The following is an 18,247-nucleotide window of genomic DNA, read 5'->3' as shown; positions in this document are numbered from 1 at the left end:
TGGCATCAGGATATCCTTCCAGGGATGCCCTTAAGATGGGAGGGGCAAGGGAGCTAGAAGGGTTGTGAAGCTGAGGGCAAGTCCGTGGGACCTCCTGAAACTAGCTTCACACTGCAAAAGAATCTGTCTCGACTGTGGGGTCTGGAAGAGCGTTTTAAACAAGCCAGAAGGCGGGCACGGCACCTTTGGCGATCATTCTGAAGCTGGTGGGTGTCTGCTCTTGCTGCCTAGCGATTCGGGGCCGCCCTGCACAGAGACAGGGGGAGGGCAGAAGGGGCTGCGGGTGGACCCATTTGCGTGTAGTCACAGGGCAGCTGCTTCACTTCATTCCAAAGGACAGAAGTATAATTCATATTCCATGTGCAGGCAATTCATCCAAGCTGAAGAACAGCCTGTGATATTCCTGTCTTGTCTCTTTCTCCAGGTTGTGAAAATTGTTAGAGCTGTGCACGTGTGGCTGGAAAACGAATGGGAATAGTTGTACATTTTGCTCTACATTTCTCCCTCATTCAGAAACGCATCTCTCCTTCCCTGGGAGTCCAAATTCATCTTCTGTTGAATGGAGTCTTGAAAGTAGAGCTGGTCTTATCTAGGCAACTCTTGGATGGGGAGGGCAGGTCCTGAGAGGCATTTGCACCAAAATATCTTGCTGTTGGCTGGCTTGCCACTGTGTCTGATACTTGGACATTCCTTTGCAGTGAGCACTGCCCTCTTTGCCCAGTCCCCTTTGGAAACACAGCCTCTCTCAGGAGGCATGAGAGGCATTGTATAGTGCTATCCGTCAGGAGTTGGAGGACCACAGCCTGGGCTTGAGGGGCTTCTAGAAACTTCTAGAGACTTCTAGGAGCTCAGAGAGTGATAAAACTGGGCAAATCCCCAGAACCTTCTAAACCAGGAATGTTAAATACATGGCTCACGTTTACCTCTGTCTCATCCTGCTTCCACAGCAGACATATCACTAATTGAGTATTTACTCCCCCCTGTTGAATCTGGATTCAGCCTCAGAATACTCTGCATAGCCAACTGATTGGAGGGGCCTGACCATTTTCTATCCCCGTTCTTTACCTGTTGTTAAGCGCGAACAAAATTGATGATTGCAATGCTGAGAAGCAAGAAAATAGAATCAGAAGTCCCGAGAAACATTTTCAGGGTCCCATCATGACATGTGCACAGAAAGCAAAGGTAATGAAGAAATCCAGAAAATCAGGGCAAGAGGGGGAGTCTCCAAGGGACTGCTAAAATGGTTCAGTTTCATCCTTGTATATCTCAAGTCCCCTTTTCAAATACAGAATCACTGGCTTCCCCTTTTTAACATAAACCCTAAGCAGAAAACAGAGCTTTTGTGCTATCAGGAATGACTATTCCATACTACTGCGTTTTTTTGTTTTGTTTTTCAAATTTCTGCATGACCTTCCATGTACGCCAAGAGCCACAGACACAATGCAGTGGCAGTCCAAACTTGAGGCGTGCTCTACCTTTTCTTTTAAATAGCTACGTCCCACCTGAAACTGATGCTGAAATCCCCCGTGAGGCTCCCATACGATGGGGCAGCCATTGCCAGCCTCACCTGCTGCAGAGCTCTCTGGATGTCGATGCCCTGGCCCCAGGGCACAGCTGGGTTAGCCAGGCAGTCCCCAGCATTCCCCCGGCGAGAGATATCGATTCTCTGCCTCCGCAGGCTCTGGAAAGCCTCAGCCATCACCTTCACCCCATCGTAGGTGAGCGCAGAGGTGTACTAGTGGGAGGAACAGAGACAGTTAGGTGTCAGAGCGAGCTGACAGGGAGGCAGGTGGGAGCTGCATCTGGGAAGGAGCTTCCCGGTGGTGAGGATGCCTGCAGCGGGCCAGGGATGGGGAGTGGGGGGGTGGAGGGGAGCAGTCGTGAGCCAGGAAGTGCCTGCCTCTGAGATGGGGGCTCCTGCTCCACCTCATAGCCAATATTGCCTCCCTGGATTGTGAGTTCAGTATTACTGCAGGTTGTGATGTTAGAAGAGAACTTTAGAATTTTGTGTTCAATCTTGCCATCTGAAAATGTTGGTTCAACTGGAAAAAGAATCCATAGATTAAATACAACACATCTGTATCTGTCTGATACAGTCCATGGAAAACCACTTGGTGTTCTCTGTGTTATAGTCATCAGTTGGGAGCCAAGAGGAACAATTTACCCCACCATCCCTGGTGACAGTAAAAGAAAAAAAGAATAATCCAAGAAGGGTCAACTCTTAATTATTTCCACATGTGGTTCACTCAAGTGGCAGGTTTACATTCTGCAAACTTTCCCCTTATGCTTCTTCATGCTAACCCTCAATTTTATCCCCCTCTCGCCTAAAAGCGGGTGAAAATGTTGAAACAAAAGCAGGATAACAATAACAACATTTCCCGGCACTGGAACTCATGTCTGTCCTCATTAATTTGTCCTCAATGTCTAGCATGTTCTCTGGCACATTCTAAGTTCACAGTAGAGTTGTAGAATGAATGTATATGTATTTTTCCAGTTCTTAACTTTGATTCTCTTGCTATTTTAAAAGTATATACATTATATTTTGTTATTTTTATAATCAGCTCCAATCTTTTGGAAATTGGGTGGGCTTTTTGCATATTAATGAATTAACTGCTGTGTGGTTTGCTCATTGCTTTAAAGCACATTTGTGATTTTGCTTGCTTAAGCTCATATTGAAATAAGTTTTTATTTCTGAATTGCTAACTCAGTTCGAGCAAAAGTGGGACGAGAAGCATCTCGGTTAAGTGGCCTGCCATTCACAAAAAGAAATTGACAAATGGCAAGAGAAAGTTGCCAAGGATCCACAGTTTGCCCCAGATAAACAAATTTAGCCTCAGAATCCTTCTCAACACAGTGTTTCTCACAGCCATTGCCAAACTGTTGGATTTGATGTGGGAAAGAAAAATTATCCCTTATCCTTATTCTAAGCCATTATCAAATAGCAAACAATATAGATTTTGGCTGCAGGATTTAAAGCTGCCTTGCTGGGAAGTGAGAGACGGGTAGTCAGCATGATAATTGGTAGTAGACTCTCTGAGAAGGAGATGTGCTGGTTATTGCTTAGTTAAATTTCCTTGATTTTTAGCTAGGTACGTGGCTGATTAGAAAAAGGGCCAGCTCACTGCACAAATCTAGGAGGCTCAATCCATGAAGAAATAAATGCATCCCCCTGGAGCTGTGCAACATGGTGGTCCTGCCCAGAGTAGAGACATCATTTTCTAGCTTCCCCTGTAGGTAGCTGGGGTAGGTTTCTAAGATGTGGCCAATAGCATGTGAAGGGAAGATCTGTGTGTGACTTCTGGAAAGAGTTCTTATAGGAAGCAGTTTTGATTTTTATTTTCCTTTTCCCTTCCTGCTGGGTGGAATAGTGAGGTAATCGTTGGAGCTTCTGCAGCCATTTGGGGCTATAAGGTAGCAGCCATATGCTGAGGATAGCAGAGCAAGAAGATAGAACAATCCTCAGTGTTCGAATGATTGTGAAGCCATTACACAAGCCCTGGGGTGCTGACTTCTGAATTTTGTTTATATGAAAGAAAATCAAAATATTTATCTTGTTAAAACCATTGTCATTCTGGATTGTCCATACCCTCAGTCTTTATGGATACACTTTGCTTAACTTGCTCCTCTTAGAAAGTCTATCCTTATCTAGAGGCTAACACTACCCAGGAATCTAGGGCAGGCAGAGGGACCAGGCTGGTCCTTTGCTTCCTGCTGCCCATCCTCTTACCTTAGGTCTTTTCCAGTCCACCCGGGTGTGGTCCCGAGCATCACTGTTTTTCCACTGCTGCATGATCTTGGCTGGGATGGTGTCTGTGTAGTTCACCAACTGGAAACCTGTTACGTTTGCTCCACTCTCCTTGAATTTGTTCAAGTCAATGTCCATGAAACCCTGGGTGGAGAGGAGGGGAGAGAAGTCAGAATATGCTGCCTGGATACATCCGTTTAACCATGTTACAGAATCACAGCCTTTTCCACCCAGTTCCTACTTAAGGTGAAACCGACGTAATGGAGAGACAGTTGTGTCTCCCTCCCTTCTGAATTCTGTTATCACTTAGTTTGTGCACAGAGTTAGCACAATGGTTAAGAGCACTTGCGCAGGAGCCAGCCATGCCTGGGTTGGAGGGTGGGCTCTGCTGCTCACAGCTGTGAGTTACTACCTTGGACCGAGTTCCCTGACGTTTTCTCCTATGAATAATGGAGGTTAGGAGGCGGGGGAGAAAAGGCAGTGGGACGATCCATGTCAAGTGCGTGGTGCACAGTGATTCCTATGACGACACAGATATGCAATAGAATAAAACACAAAAGAGGGGGAGGCTTTTCCTCCACCATCACCACTCTCCACCCTTTTGAGAGGAGAGGAATCTGAAGTCCATCAGGGGCAAGCGCCTGAGGGCTCCCCAAGGTCACCAGCGTGTCTAGAAGAGGCTGGATGCTGATTACCCCTCCCCCTGTGCTCTTTCCTGTGCCACAGCCGAGGTCTTCTCTAGCCAGTGAGGCCTGATCAGTTCTCATATCCGCAAAGCATTTTTTATTGGGAATGAAACTTTCCTCCCCATTTGGCGAAGTTCATTGAAACTCAGGAAGCCTTCCATTTAGAAAGGAAACCTTGTATTTGTATAATATATTTCTATAGTGTACAATACTTTCAAATCTACGGCCGCATTTCACTTTATGGCTTTATAAGGTAGAAATTATATGCTTATTTGTCAGATAAAGAAATCGAGACCATAGTGGGAGGATCATCTTCACAGAGTCATTCGTTGATTTAGTAGCAGAGAGGGGACCAGAACTAAGGTCTTCTGTAGGTCTTCGCTCACTTGTCATTCAACGAACATATTTGAGAACCTACAGTGTACTCTTCTAATTGTGAGAAAAACAACTTCCTTCTCTTACAAAGCTTACTTTCTAGTGGGAAAGATAGACCATAAACAAACGAACTATTAGGTATAAAATAAGCTACAAGGATGTATTGTACAACACGGGGAACAGAGCAAATATTTTATAAGACCTATAAATGGAGTATAACCTTTAAAAGTTGTGAATCACTGTATTGTACACCTATAACATATAGTATTATATATCAACTATACTTCAATTAAAGAAAAGTAAATATGTAGCACATTGTCTAGAGTACAGTCCAGCAGAGTATACTATGCAGTAGCTATGAGTCCTCTGAAGGAAGGTGAAGTGGGAAAAGAGGATGGGGAGGGGAGGGCAGTGCCATGCCCCGGAGTCATGATACGTTTGAGCCTCCCTGAGATGGTGGTGTCAGCATGGGGACCTGAGTGAAGTGAAGCCGTGTGAGTGAGCTCTGTGGAAATCTGGGGGAGAGCATTCTGGCTCAGAGGTCGGAGGATATTTGGCATGTTCCAGAAACAGAAGGCTGGTGTGACTGTAGCACAGTGAGTGAGTGAGTGAGAGAGAGAGAGGGCGGAAAATGCAGTCGGCAGCCCAGGGCTGGATCACATAAAACATTGTGATCACCTGGGTTTCTTTTTAAGGTATAATTGGCGGCCCACTGCAGGAATTTGAGCAGGGATCATAAAGTCATTGCTCTCTGAGCTCCACAGCTTGGAGAAACTGCCAGATCGCTGGGGGTGAAATGGGGGAAGGAGCAGGGGAAGCAGTGTGGTGGACTGAGGTTGGGGAGAGCCATGGACAGACAGCTGAGAGCCCGGAGCACTGGCCCCAGCTCTGCCCAGGTCTCTTCATTTCTCACTGACTTGATCCAGTTTCCTTACCTAAATGATCTAGTCATCAATGACTTCATGACTCAAAGACCCCCCCCCCATGCCTCTAAAGTTCTGAGATTCTTTATTATTTCTACTTTATAAACAAACTAAGATCAGTTCCGCCCTGAGCCTTTGCCTAGCTGTTCTCTGCCTGGAAGTGAGCTTTCCCTGGCCGACTCCTGCCCATATTTTTGGATCTCAGCTAAAATGCAGTCTCTTCAGACAGCTCTTTCCTGACCCCTTATGTAAGATTCAATTCTTGCCCTGTGGTAGTTGCTATTGATGCCCTGCTGATTTCCACTCCCCCACCCCTTAGACACTGATATTCCACTTTATATACGAACTACAAATACCTATTACTTCACCTACGTGCAGGGTAAGCCAGACGTATCAGGGAGTTCATTCACCCAGAGCAGCTCTCAACCAATGACAGATGGGGAGTTCGTAGATAAATACTGCAGAATCCTCTTCCCTGGGTGGGGTAACCCTGAGGCATGCTCTACAGCCAGGTCTAGAGCTTCCCTGAAGGATGGAGCTCCGTAGCCCCGAGGGGTAACTGTCTTGGTTATGCACTTTTATCAGATGCCCGCTGTCCCTTCCCTCCTTCACATCCCTGATTCCCTGCTGTTGTTTCTGGGATTCGCAGCCAAAGAAGCTGCTTGTACTTGAATTGCTGTCTTAAGACCTGGTTCTAGTAGAACCCAGTCAAGTCACCCCCCAACACCCAGTCCAGTCAGTTCCTTCTCAGTGCCCTGTTTATCACCATTTGAGATGATCTCGTTTGCTCATTTATTCCCTTGTCCTCTCTCCTCGGGTTGGAATGTCAGCTCCATGAGGGCAGGGACCCTTTCTGTCTTGTTCACGGATGTATACTAGAACCTAGCACCTAGAACAATGCCTGGCACAGAGTAGGTGCTCGATACATATTTGTTGGGTGAATGAATAAAAGCCAAAGACTTTCCTCAAGCAAGAATGCTTATGAGCTAAGGGGAAGTGTGATCACCAGGCAGTAAATGCCAGTGGATGATTTTAATTGTTTGAAAAGAGAAGCTCATGTTGGAAATATATTTTGTGATTAACTTTTCCCATAGCTACAGTTTGCACACATTCACAGGGGTCTACTGAATTGCACAGTTTCTAGCAAGCTTTTAGTACAGATGAAATCAGAATTAGGTTCTCGTACCCAATAGGCATTCCAAGACGTTCTACTACCTAAGAGTACAACCATCCCACCCCTGGTTAAAAGCTAATGCACAGTTGAGAGACTTCCCATAATTTTTAGAGATCTTAAAAAGAACATCTTGTTCATAAAATAACTATTGAGAGAATAAAATGAAAGCGACCTCCTGCAGTCAAATTCTGTCGCTTGAAAATCTGTAACGAGCTCCCAGGCATTTTGTATTGACTGCCCCCATCAACGTAATGGGGGCCATGGGAAATGGCAGAGTTTATTCAAACATAAATGCCACTCAACTCCATCACCAGAGTGTCTGACTACAAGGTTACTGGAGCCAAACCTCAAGTTATATCTAATCAAACTGATGGGACCTCTAACTGAACTCCTCAGCTCCCCTGAGAAGGAAGGGACAAAGAATGATAAAATAAGCTCCTATCTGTGATGTTAGGTAAAGGACACAAAATGAGGGAATAATTTTTTTCTTTTTTACCATGTGAATATGTTTTCTTTTTAGTACTGTTAAAAAATAAAAATAGATCCTCAGATAATTTTGATATACGTTGCTGGTTCAGAATCATCTGTTAAGTCCCTGGAAAGTGGGGGAGGGAGTGGCCGTGGCAGAACAGGGAAGAGAAGTCATGGCATTGGTTGACTCTTTGATACGGCCTGTTAAGGGAGCCCTGCTTAATTTGTTGTCTCTTGGCCTGGAATTAAAGAACACTGGCGCTGTTAAACGCTCTACTGAAATGCAGCTTCAGAAGCATTGTTCCTCAGGATAACAGAAATGACAACAATGGCAAAACTGTCACTTCTTATGCATTATATAACTTCATCTTCATACAGCCTTTTGAGAATTATGAAGTTGTCATTTAAAACTGAAAAATGAAATAATCAGTCGAGAGTCACCCTTAGATTTATTAAGCATTTCCCAAGCTCTTATCCTGAGCCAGACATTCTATTAAATGCTTTATATACATAATCCTATTTAATCCCCCCAAACAACCCTGAGAGGTGCACATGCACAGTAGGCACCGGGTGCTCATTTGCATAAGTGAGTATCTGTCCCAATTTTATGTGTGCGGAGCTGTGGTTCAGGGACCTTTGGAAACTCCCTTGAGGTCACCCAGCAAGCAAGGAATCCAGCGGTGGTCCAGCCATCACATCTGTCTTCTTCGTCTATGTGTTACACTGCTTTGCCAGTGGAGGAACACAGGAGGCTAGCTTTAGGATGGCATTTCCATATTGCCCCAGACAGAGGGACAAAGAAGCTCAGACGGTGTGGCTGACAGTTAATAGCCTAGAAGAGATGTCTTACTCTGCCAAAGAGGGGCCTTCCAGTACAGCTTTCTGTCTTAAAGCAACATCTGTGGGAGGGCACAGTAGGTTTCTCTCCTTGACACCATGATGGTGGTTAGAGATTGGTTAGATGTTTCTCAAACCTCTGATTTATACGAGGTCTGTTAGTGCCCACCTACCCCACATTTATAGCAGGAGTCAGCAAATTTTTCTTGGTAAAGGGTCATATTGTGAATTTTTTAGGCTGGTGGGCCACGTGGTTTCTGTCGTAACTATTCAATGTTGCTGTTATGGCGCGAAAGCCGTCCTCGACAATAGAAAATGAATGAGCATGGTTGTGTCCACTGAAACTTGAATTTCACGTAATTGTCACACGTCACGAAGTATCATTTTTCTTTTCGTTTTTCTAATAATTTAAAAATGTACAACCATTCTTAGCTCATGAGCCAAACAAAATCAGGTAGCAGTTGGATCTGACCCATGGGGCATAGTTTAGGTTTACAGACACCTGAAGCAAAGATACTGGTGATCAGGTCAAACCCCTCATTGTCCAGAGAGGAGACTAGTGGCCTCAAGTTGTAGGCTGGTTAGAGGGGTAGCTGAGATTAAGATCTGTATTCCCTATGTACTCATCGTAGAAGGCAATGCAATGCTGACCAGTCATTTAAATAGCATGCCTGGGGGAAAAAGTGCTCAATTAATTAAACTGGTTAATATAGTCATTCCATCTATCATATCTCAATGATAATTTTCAAAGGATTAGAATGAAAAGGCATTTCAAATAATTATAATATCCTAAAGAGATGTTTAACAGTATAACTACATTAGCCATGCTTTCATGTTGCTGTAAAGATTTAGAAAATGCTTTGAGGATCACGAGGAAGCTCTGAGTTATCATTATGACTATTAATTATCATGTGTGCCTGGAAACAAAAGAACCTGATTATGTGTGCTTACTGGTTATTTAACCTCTCTGAGTCTTAGCTCTCTGGTCTTCAAAATGCGGATATAATAGCACCTACAGCATAGAACTGGAGCAAGATTTAAAAAAAATACATAAAGCACTTAGAGCTGTGTCTGGCACATAGTAAGTGCTTAATGAATGTTATTATAATCATCAGCGATTATGAGTGTTATTATTATTATCATCACATTCACCATCATCATTATCACTGGGTCAGAAGAGGTTAGGTGTTGTTACAACTGCTTTGAAACCAGGCACTGGGTCAGGCAAGACACCTGAGCCAACAGGAGGCAGGTGTATGGGAACACAGCTTTCAAAGGATAAAAAGCTTTATCTTCAAAGCCAGATTTCCTTTTTCTCTGGGGTTCTTTCCAGGGGTCACATACAAGCTGTTCAGCCCTCATCGTCCTGCTTGGGCGGACACCACCCCCATTAGAAGGAAGAGGGAACATCCAACATTGTTAAGGGGCCAAGGAGAAGGTTATTTAACAAGACCTGGGATGCCGGAGAGAGCACTCCCTCCATCTCCTCCCCTTGAGGTCTAGAAGAGGTAAGATTAGAACAAATTGAAGAACTTGCACTTTATACTCTGAATGGCACAAGTTGAATGTGGCAAGCTTCCCCAAATTGTCAGATAAATTCTTAGATGACAGCTCCATAGAGAGGATAGTTATAGGGAAGTACAGTTTGAAAAGTCTGGTTACATTAGAAATGCTTGAAAAAAGTGGGGCTGTTCAACCTGAAAATAATGGAAGACTAAGAAGGGAAGTGAAGGATGTATTTGAATCCTAGAAAGGCTGTCGTGGAAAAGAGGTAGAAGATTTGTTTTCTAAGGTTCTGGAAGGCAGGCCAGCACCAACCAATGGACCGAAATCATGGGATGCAGACTTTGGCTAAAATAATAATGACAGTAACAACCACCGTGCCTGACGTGTATCAGACCTGTACTGTGTTGTAGTAGGCACTGTGCTGAGAGCTTTATTTGTATGATCTCATTTAATCCCAGTGACAATCCTGTGAAGCAGGTACTTTTATCATTCCCACATTGCAGATTAGAAAACTGAGTCTTAAATGAATGGAGTAGCTTCTGCCTAACATAACATAGATAGTGAGGGACAGAGACCGTAGTCATAGCAAGTGACAAGACTCTGGGCTTATTTTCTAGCCATTGTACATTCTGCCCCCTCAACGCTAGTCCCATCAGTCTGATTCACTTATCTCCTGTCCTTCAAGGAAGCCCTTGCAATGGCCTGCTTCTTTATACTAAGAAGGAATTAGCAGGTTTCTAGGAGACCCAGGTGTTAGTCTTCCGCTCCTTTAATGGGTGCTGGTCCTTGGGATGTGAACCACAAAGCTCTTTATTTCTCTCTCCCTTGGGGTCTTTCCCAGCTTTCTCTCCGACTGCAGCCTTGCTTCTCATCTCCTTTAGACCTAGAAGACCGTGTGACCCTAGAGAGCAGGAACCTCGGTCCCCACGGTATCCACAGCCCAGTACCTGGAGCAGGCTGACTGCTTAATTTACACCAAGGGATGAAACATACACTACAGATGTCTTCACTCACCCTTTTCATGGTTTTCTTGTAAGTTTCCATCCTGTCACCTCTCAGTCTCTCAGCTTTTATCTTGTGGACCAAAGAGGTCTTGTTATTGACTGTTTTGTGTGTAGTATATTCTGAACTGGGTCATAAATAAGTAGTGTCAGGAAAATAATTTTAGGGACAACCGAATAAGTTCTGTCCTGTCTTTGAACTTCATGAGCTGTCTACCCTCGGGTAGTGTTCTCACCCTCTCCAGGCACTAGATTATTGATCTGCAAAATGAGGGCATTGGCTAGATCAGTGATCTTTCAAACTGTTGTCCCAGGCTGTAGGCATTTCAGAGGCTACCAAGTTGAATTAGTGGGAAGGCAGAAGGTTGAGGTTCTGGATTCCCACCCTCCCTCTTCCACCAAAGCAGCTCTGCTTTTCATCTGTTTTACATACTGGGGTTCTCCCCAGGATTCCATTTGAAACTAGAGCTTTAAACGAAAAAGTTTGGAAACTTCTGAGCCAGTCGATTTCTCTCTTAAGGGCTTTTCCAGCTTTGATCTACAATTCTGTGATCACACAGGTGTGTGCACATGAATATGGATATACATGAATTCATGGAATATTCCTGGGCTGAGGACTTTGTCGTGTCCTCAGACAACCATGTCTCTGCATAAGGTCTTCAGATTTTCCTATTCTAGCCACTTTAACCGACCGAAACTTGAATGCGTCCTTACCCTATATAATCCCTCATAACATAGGCTTATCTGGTTCCTGCCAAGTCAATAAGACATTGCAGCTGTGCTCAAACCAGCTAAAACACCATTCGATTTGGGAAGAAACCACTAGTGTTAACTCTTACCCAAGTACATTTGAAACCAGGGAGGCGGGCACCTGTACACTTGGATATCAGCAAACGCACAAACAGACCTATCCCCCAAACACAAGTCCACTGCTGACAGATTATTTAAAAAGGTAGTTGGGATCTCACAAACCAAATTCTCTCAGTCTGTGGGTTTAGGATAAAATGCTGGCATTTTGTGGCAGAAGGTCAGGGGTCCCCAGATTGGGCTGTCAATGCATGAATAAAGAAGTGCAGTATCTGGCCTGGGGTTGGTTGGTCTTTCAGAACCTCCCTTCATCTTAACTCTGGTCTAATTGGCTGCAGTCACGGGTGACACCTGGCCACGGCCACTTCAGAACAAGAGCCAAAGGGTAGGGGTGGGGTGGGCTTTTATGGCTGGAGTTCCTGGCAGACTTGAAACCAGCAATACCTTCCTTTCACATGATCAAGACCTTCCTGTCCAGTGAGGCTCAGCCAAAGACTATAGCAAGCCCACCTTTGATGAAATGCCAGCTTAAACATTCTCAGGGGCTCCCGTAGAGTAGGCACCCAATGAATGCTTCGTGAAGAATGAATGAAAGTCCAAACGTATGATAAATTTGAAACCTACTAGGAATGGGGAAAGGAATATTCTTGTTATTCATTCATTCATTCCCTCATTCACCTGTGAGGATCTAATATTGCCAAGTACATACTGGACAAAGGGATGCAGCAGAGAATAAGATAGGTTTGGTCCTTGTTTTCAAGTTACTTAAGGTTTAGTGAGAAAGGCCCATATTACCCACATAACTATAGAGCAAAATAGGTAGAACAAAACCTGAACCTGGAACACAGGGAAGGCTCCCAGTGGAAGCAAGGAAGCTGAAAGGAGAGGAGGCTTTGGCTGGGTGAAGAGTGCAGGGAAGAACTCTCTAATTGGAAAGCACACATGCTCGGAGATTCTGAATCAGAGTGACAGAGGTCGGTGAATCAGAGGAAATGCTTGTACACATCAACCTGGATTCAAATCTCAGCTCTGCCACCACCTAGCTGTGTGACTGCAGGCAAGCTACTCAACCTTTCTGTGCCTTGGCATCCTTTACTGCAAAATAAGAATCATTATAGCGGCTATCTCATAGGGCCGTTGGGAGTATTAACTGCATTAATCGTTATCAAATTCTTAGGACAGTGCCTGGTACATAATAAGTACTCACCTAGAGTACTCTAGAGTCTGTTTGCTTTTCTGTCTTAAAGAAAGGGACAAGTAAGGAAGTGAGGACTGAACCTTTCTAGTTATATATTACCCCAACCTCCTGCCAAAATAGGTACTTAAGGGGTCTGTCCCTCCTGCTTCTAAGCTGGTAGTGGCAAGGGGGTTCCATGCTCTGGAAGAGCAGTTGCAGCTGCTGGCTTGCATATCTGAACTAACCCACTGACTAAGCACGGAAAGGGCCTTTCCAAATCAGCCAAGGTGTGCATGGCTGGCAAGAGCAAAGGATGCAAACACCCAGTGCTTGAGATGAATGGAGTGGCTTCTCCCTTAGAATGAAGGGAGCCAATATGGCTTCGAGAATTGTGTTCTGGCACCTCTGGACTACAGAGAGAGGCAGGAAAACCAGAACCTTAAGTTGCACATCTGGAAAGGTCCTTTTGATCATTTAGTCCTTTTGAAAACCCTTGAACAAATCTGGAACAAATTGAGACCCTCAACAAAGTAGAATTTTTTTTCTGCAAAGGATAACGAGTCAGTGGCAGAGTTGGGATGAGACCCCAGGCTTCTGCTGCACTCACTGTTGTAAAACTTGATATAAATTAACTCACTTTATCTTGTGAGGTATGCATTAATATTCCCACCTACAGATGAGGAAACTGAGGTACAGATAGGTGAAATGACTTGCCCAAGATCACACGGCTAGTAGGTGACTGAGCGAAAATTCAAACCCAGGCAGTATCAGAAGAAAAGGAGTTTATTTCTGAGCTTTCTCAGTTATAATACCAGGCCTGAGAGTCACCAAGGTTTCTTTGATTTGGGCAGTGTGGCCCAATGGACAACAAACCTAATCTTTGGAATTAGAGAGGTTTGAGTTCAAATTCCAGTTTTAGCCACATGACCTTGGAAAACTTTCTTCAGCAACTTAGACCTCCTTTTCCTCTCTCATAAAATGAGAATATAATCTCACCTTTCTTGGATGGATGCAGAAACTCTCAGTTCTCTAGAATGGATTATTCTAGAGCATGGGATGTGACTGCAAAGAGTAACATACGCTCAGCCTTGCCTGATGGGTTGCTTGGACCACGTAGGAAGTGCGCATCCTTTGGGGTCTGGGACTTGATTTTCTACCCATCCGTTTCCTCTTCCCTTCCAGAGGCTCTCTGCAGTGTAAGCTCTGGTGATCCTAAAGTAAGCCGTGTGTTCTCACTGCTGCAGAAGAGTGAGGTGAAGCCAAGGGAGAGAGGCAAGGCTGTGTAGGAGGGAGAAGAGGACACTGGGATGGACTCCATCAGTGAGGGGTGACTCTGAGAGGGGCAGGGGGAGTGGGGAGGGAGTGCTTCTCAACCTCTCTCTGTCTCCTATTTCTATATGTTTCTTTCTCTTACACACACACACACACACACACACACACACACACACACACACACACACACACACACACACACACACACACACACACACACACACACACACAGGAAACTGAGAGGCAGCAGTGGGGTAAAAGAAGCCACAAAGAACAGAACAAACAATTGCTCCAAATCCCAGCCCAGCTCTCCTGTTCAACTTCCGAGTGACTTCAAACAGGTTACGTCCCTTCTCTGGGTCTTAAGTGCCTCTTTTACAAAATGCGGGAGGGGTTGGGTGAGACGAGCTCCTGGGGACCCTTCAACTCTGGTTCTTTGGGATTCTTCAAGCCAGCGCAAAGGCACACTCTTCATAGGACTACTGGCTGCACGGATGCACCGTCGTGATCCTTCCCAGAAACCTGCAGCCTCCAGGGGCCTCTCGAGCCTCTGACCGCCAGGCTCTGGCAGTTGGGGTGGCAGTTTATGGGGCTTGCATTACTTTCACACGTGATTTTTCTCTGGCATCCTTTTAAAACTCTATTTACATGTTCCAATTTAGCTGGAAGACAAAGCCAAGTTGCTTCCAGGACAAAAGTGAAACCGCATGCTTCTTAGCGCTTCTGGTATGAGCCCAGTGCAGTGGAAGGCACACAGACATGCTTGGTTCATGTCGGATGTTCATTTGGCTGGCTGTTAGGACCTGTCCTGTGAGAAGGCATGGGGAGGGGCGGGGACAGGGGGTCGTCCAGGCTGAAGGAGCAAACACCAAGAGCAAGCAGGGTAGGCGGTTCCAAATACACTATTCCCTATCACTGGGTATTATTCAAGCAGGAACCAGCTGGATGGGCTTCTGTTAGGGATGTTGTAGAGGAGATTCTGGCCTTTTATGGGAAGTGGACTAGATGCCCTCTGAGGCCCAGCTCTACCTGCTCGTTTGCATATTCTTAGCTGTATTCATGGTCCCACGATCCCTGATCTCTGCTTCTTTTAGCACAGACACAGGGAATTTGCCTTTAAGTGCATGTACTAAGTGGGTACCAACATTGTTTATTTCCTGAGAAGTCATTTCACTCACTCATTCATTCATTCAGTGACTTTTTGAAGGACACCGTTACATGCAACTCACTTTGCCTGGTGAACTGGGAATTCGTCAGTGAGAAAGGCAGACATATTCCTTCTTCCAGGAGCTTACAGACAAACAGGGAGGAAGGTATTATATAATTGGGTTTCAGTTGTGGATGAGATTTAGTTTGGAAGGGGGTTGAGGGACCTCAACGATAGTATCTTGTCCCCAGATATTTAGTGTTTTCTTTCCCCACTAATAATAATAATGATGATGATGATGGTGATGACCATGATTATGATGGTGGAAATTGTTAACGTTTACTGAGTGCTTATTTTGGGCCAAATATTACTATGAGCACTTATAAGGTATTATTTCATTTAATTCACATGATAGCCCATGAGGAGGTAGATAATACCACATTCCTTTTTTTACAGATGAGGTAATGAAAGCTCAGAGAAGGTAGGTCACTTTACTAATATCACACAGCTAATAAACATAAAACCAGAATTCAAACTCAGGTCTGTCTGACCCAGAGCCACCCTTCCCAACTACTGCTCCAGCTCCCTAACTAGAGAAACCATACAGGAACCAAACGTGATCGTGTGTGGTATTGAGATGGCGTGTGCAGAAGAAAGCGGCCGAGCTTGGCCTTACAGAAGGCAGAGACAGCTTTCTCACCACAGGGGAGCAAGAAGATGAAAGAGCAGTTTCTTCTCAAGACTGATATAGCAAAGGGGTAGCAGCATGGAGCTGGGGGCTTCGATGAGCCGCCACATGGACCAGAACTGCCAACTCTAACATTTCACAGGAGGTCATCTGCATCCACATGGTGGAAATGGCTGACCACCCTGGTCCCCCAATCCCCCAGTAAGACCTGGGATGACCCGTCCTCAGTGTGTTTCCCTCAGCTACTTTGTGCATTAGAAATCACACTTGTCCCTTGGTATCCATGGGGGATTGGTGAAGGAACCCCCGCAGACACCAAAATCTGCGGATTCTCAAGTCCCTTATATAAAATGGCATAATAGTATTTGCATATAACCTGCTCTCGTCCTCCCGTATACTGTAGGTCATCTCTAGATTACTTATAATACCTGATAAAATGTAAATGCTATGTCAATAGCTAGAAATACAATATAAATGCTATGTAAATAGTTGCCGCTGTGCGGCAAATTCAAGTTTTGCATTTTAGAACTTTCTGGATTTTTTTTCAAATATTTTTGACCTGCAGTTGGTTGAATCCGCGGACATGGAACCCACAAACATGGAGGGCCAACTGTATAATTATAATGAAATTCCATCAGTGTACAGTGGAAAAGATACCCAGTGGGAGTTTGAGAGCCTGAGTTTGAACTCCAGGTTTATTGCTGCAACTGTAGGCAAGATTTAAACTGAAGCCCTCTTTTTTTTTTTTTTTTAATTGATTGATTGATTGATTGATTGCTATGTTGGGTCTTCGTTTCTGTGCTAGGGCTTTCTCTAGTTGTGGCAAGCGGGGGCCACTCTTCATCGTGGTGCGCGGGCCTCTCACTATCGTGGCCTCTCTTGTTGCGGAGCACAGGCTCCAGACGCGCAGGCTCAGTAGTTGTGGCTCACGGGCCTAGTTGCTCCGCGGCATGTGGGATCCTCCCAGACCAGGGCTCGAACCCGTGTCCCCTGCATCGGCAGGCAGATTCTCAACCACTGTGCCACCGGGGAAGCCCCTGAAGCCCTCTTATTGAGAGCCTGTGTCCCCCTTGCACCCGTCCCCACCTCCTCCATGCTCAGCAGTCACATGGCACAGTATAAGAACATGGATTTTGGAGTTCTCTAGTCCTGGAGGGGAAGCCCAGCTCCATGACTTTGTAAACTTTGTCACCGGAAAACTCACTAATCTTTCTGAACCTTAGTTTCTTCATCTGAAAAATGGGGATAATATTATCAACCTCCAGGACAATTATGAGGATTTAATAGGTAACTGTTTAAGTATATATCATAGTGTCTGGAATGTAGCAGTCATTCAATGAATAATAGTTATCACCATTGTTATTATTGTTTTAGTTACTTATTAGGGGTTTAAGGAATTCTAGTTCAGTGGCTCAGGTTAGCCTGGTCATCCTATTCTTATGATCACATCACGTGGCTTTTGCCAGATTCCTGAGAGCCAGACTCCACTGAGGAGTGCTTGCCTTCCCCCTCTGCAGATCAGTCATGTAACATCTTGGATTCTCAGTTCTCATTTCTATAAAGTGGGGATGAGGAATTCTACCTTGCTTATGTCATAGGAGTACTGCAAGGTTCAAAACCCAGTGGTGTGATTCATGCCAAAACATCACATGAGCTATAACTTGGTGTAAAAATGAAAGGAGTTGCTGTTATTGTTACTGGTGCCCCAGGAGGCACCATATGGTCCACACAGAAGGACAACCAATATCTTTAGTCCTTCAGTGTTTCTCAGACTGGGGTCTGCTGGACCCTTTATAAATTCTCAGAGGTCTGCTAGTTCTCTACAAGAATTTTTAAATGTTGTGCTTTTTTATTTCAATGGAAGTCAAATCATCAATATAAACAATCTGATCATTTGTCCCATGCTGTGAGTACTCATGTTTGCAGTCTCAGTGGACTGAAGAATTTAACCATTGGCTCAGTGTTTCCTAAACTGTGCAGACGCACTGTAGAGGTCCACGTATCTTCCTTTTGAGAAACACCAATTTGTTCTAAGATTTGCGGCTGATGCATCACAGAGATAAGAGCTATAACTCTAGAGAGCTCTGGCTGGTAGCTGTCTGCTATGATCACAATCTCAGAGCAGGGAGTGAAAACCGAGTCAGTGCTGGGCTTGGAGGAGGACTGACAGCCAGACAAGAGAGCTTGGTTCATCAGGGGGCTCCAGGGCCCAGGGGCTTCTTTAAGAAATAATGGTAGAGTTCACCAATTTCTGCAAGGTTCAAGTTCACTTTATGGACATACCAATGCTATGGAAATATAAATATACATCTATCCTATCATATATAAAATATGAATACATATATCAGCATATATATGCACAGGCATATATATGCATGTATACATACAGATACAACATGTGAGTATGTACAGATGGGTAGATTTAGTATATGAAGTTA

General features: G+C 44.7%; 1 protein-coding gene across 3 annotated transcripts in view; it reads right to left on the bottom strand.

Annotated features, from left to right (window-relative positions):
* The window catches only part of GRIA1 (glutamate ionotropic receptor AMPA type subunit 1), a 307,614-nt gene that overhangs the window by 112,564 nt on the left and 176,803 nt on the right, over positions 1–18,247 (bottom strand). For all 3 annotated transcript variants that reach the window (XM_036848990.1, XM_036848988.1, XM_036848991.1), the window contains exons 6-7: positions 3,728–3,889; positions 1,568–1,735 (exon numbers count right to left, since the gene is read on the bottom strand). In XM_036848990.1, coding sequence (XP_036704885.1) covers positions 1,568–1,735; positions 3,728–3,889 — 330 coding nt within the window. The remainder of the gene's footprint in view (positions 1–1,567; positions 1,736–3,727; positions 3,890–18,247) is intronic.

The sequence above is a fragment of the Balaenoptera musculus genome, chromosome 3, assembly GCF_009873245.2.
Source record: "Balaenoptera musculus isolate JJ_BM4_2016_0621 chromosome 3, mBalMus1.pri.v3, whole genome shotgun sequence".
Classification (NCBI taxonomy): domain Eukaryota; kingdom Metazoa; phylum Chordata; class Mammalia; order Artiodactyla; family Balaenopteridae; genus Balaenoptera; species Balaenoptera musculus.
This window is presented reverse-complemented; position numbering and strand designations above follow the sequence as displayed.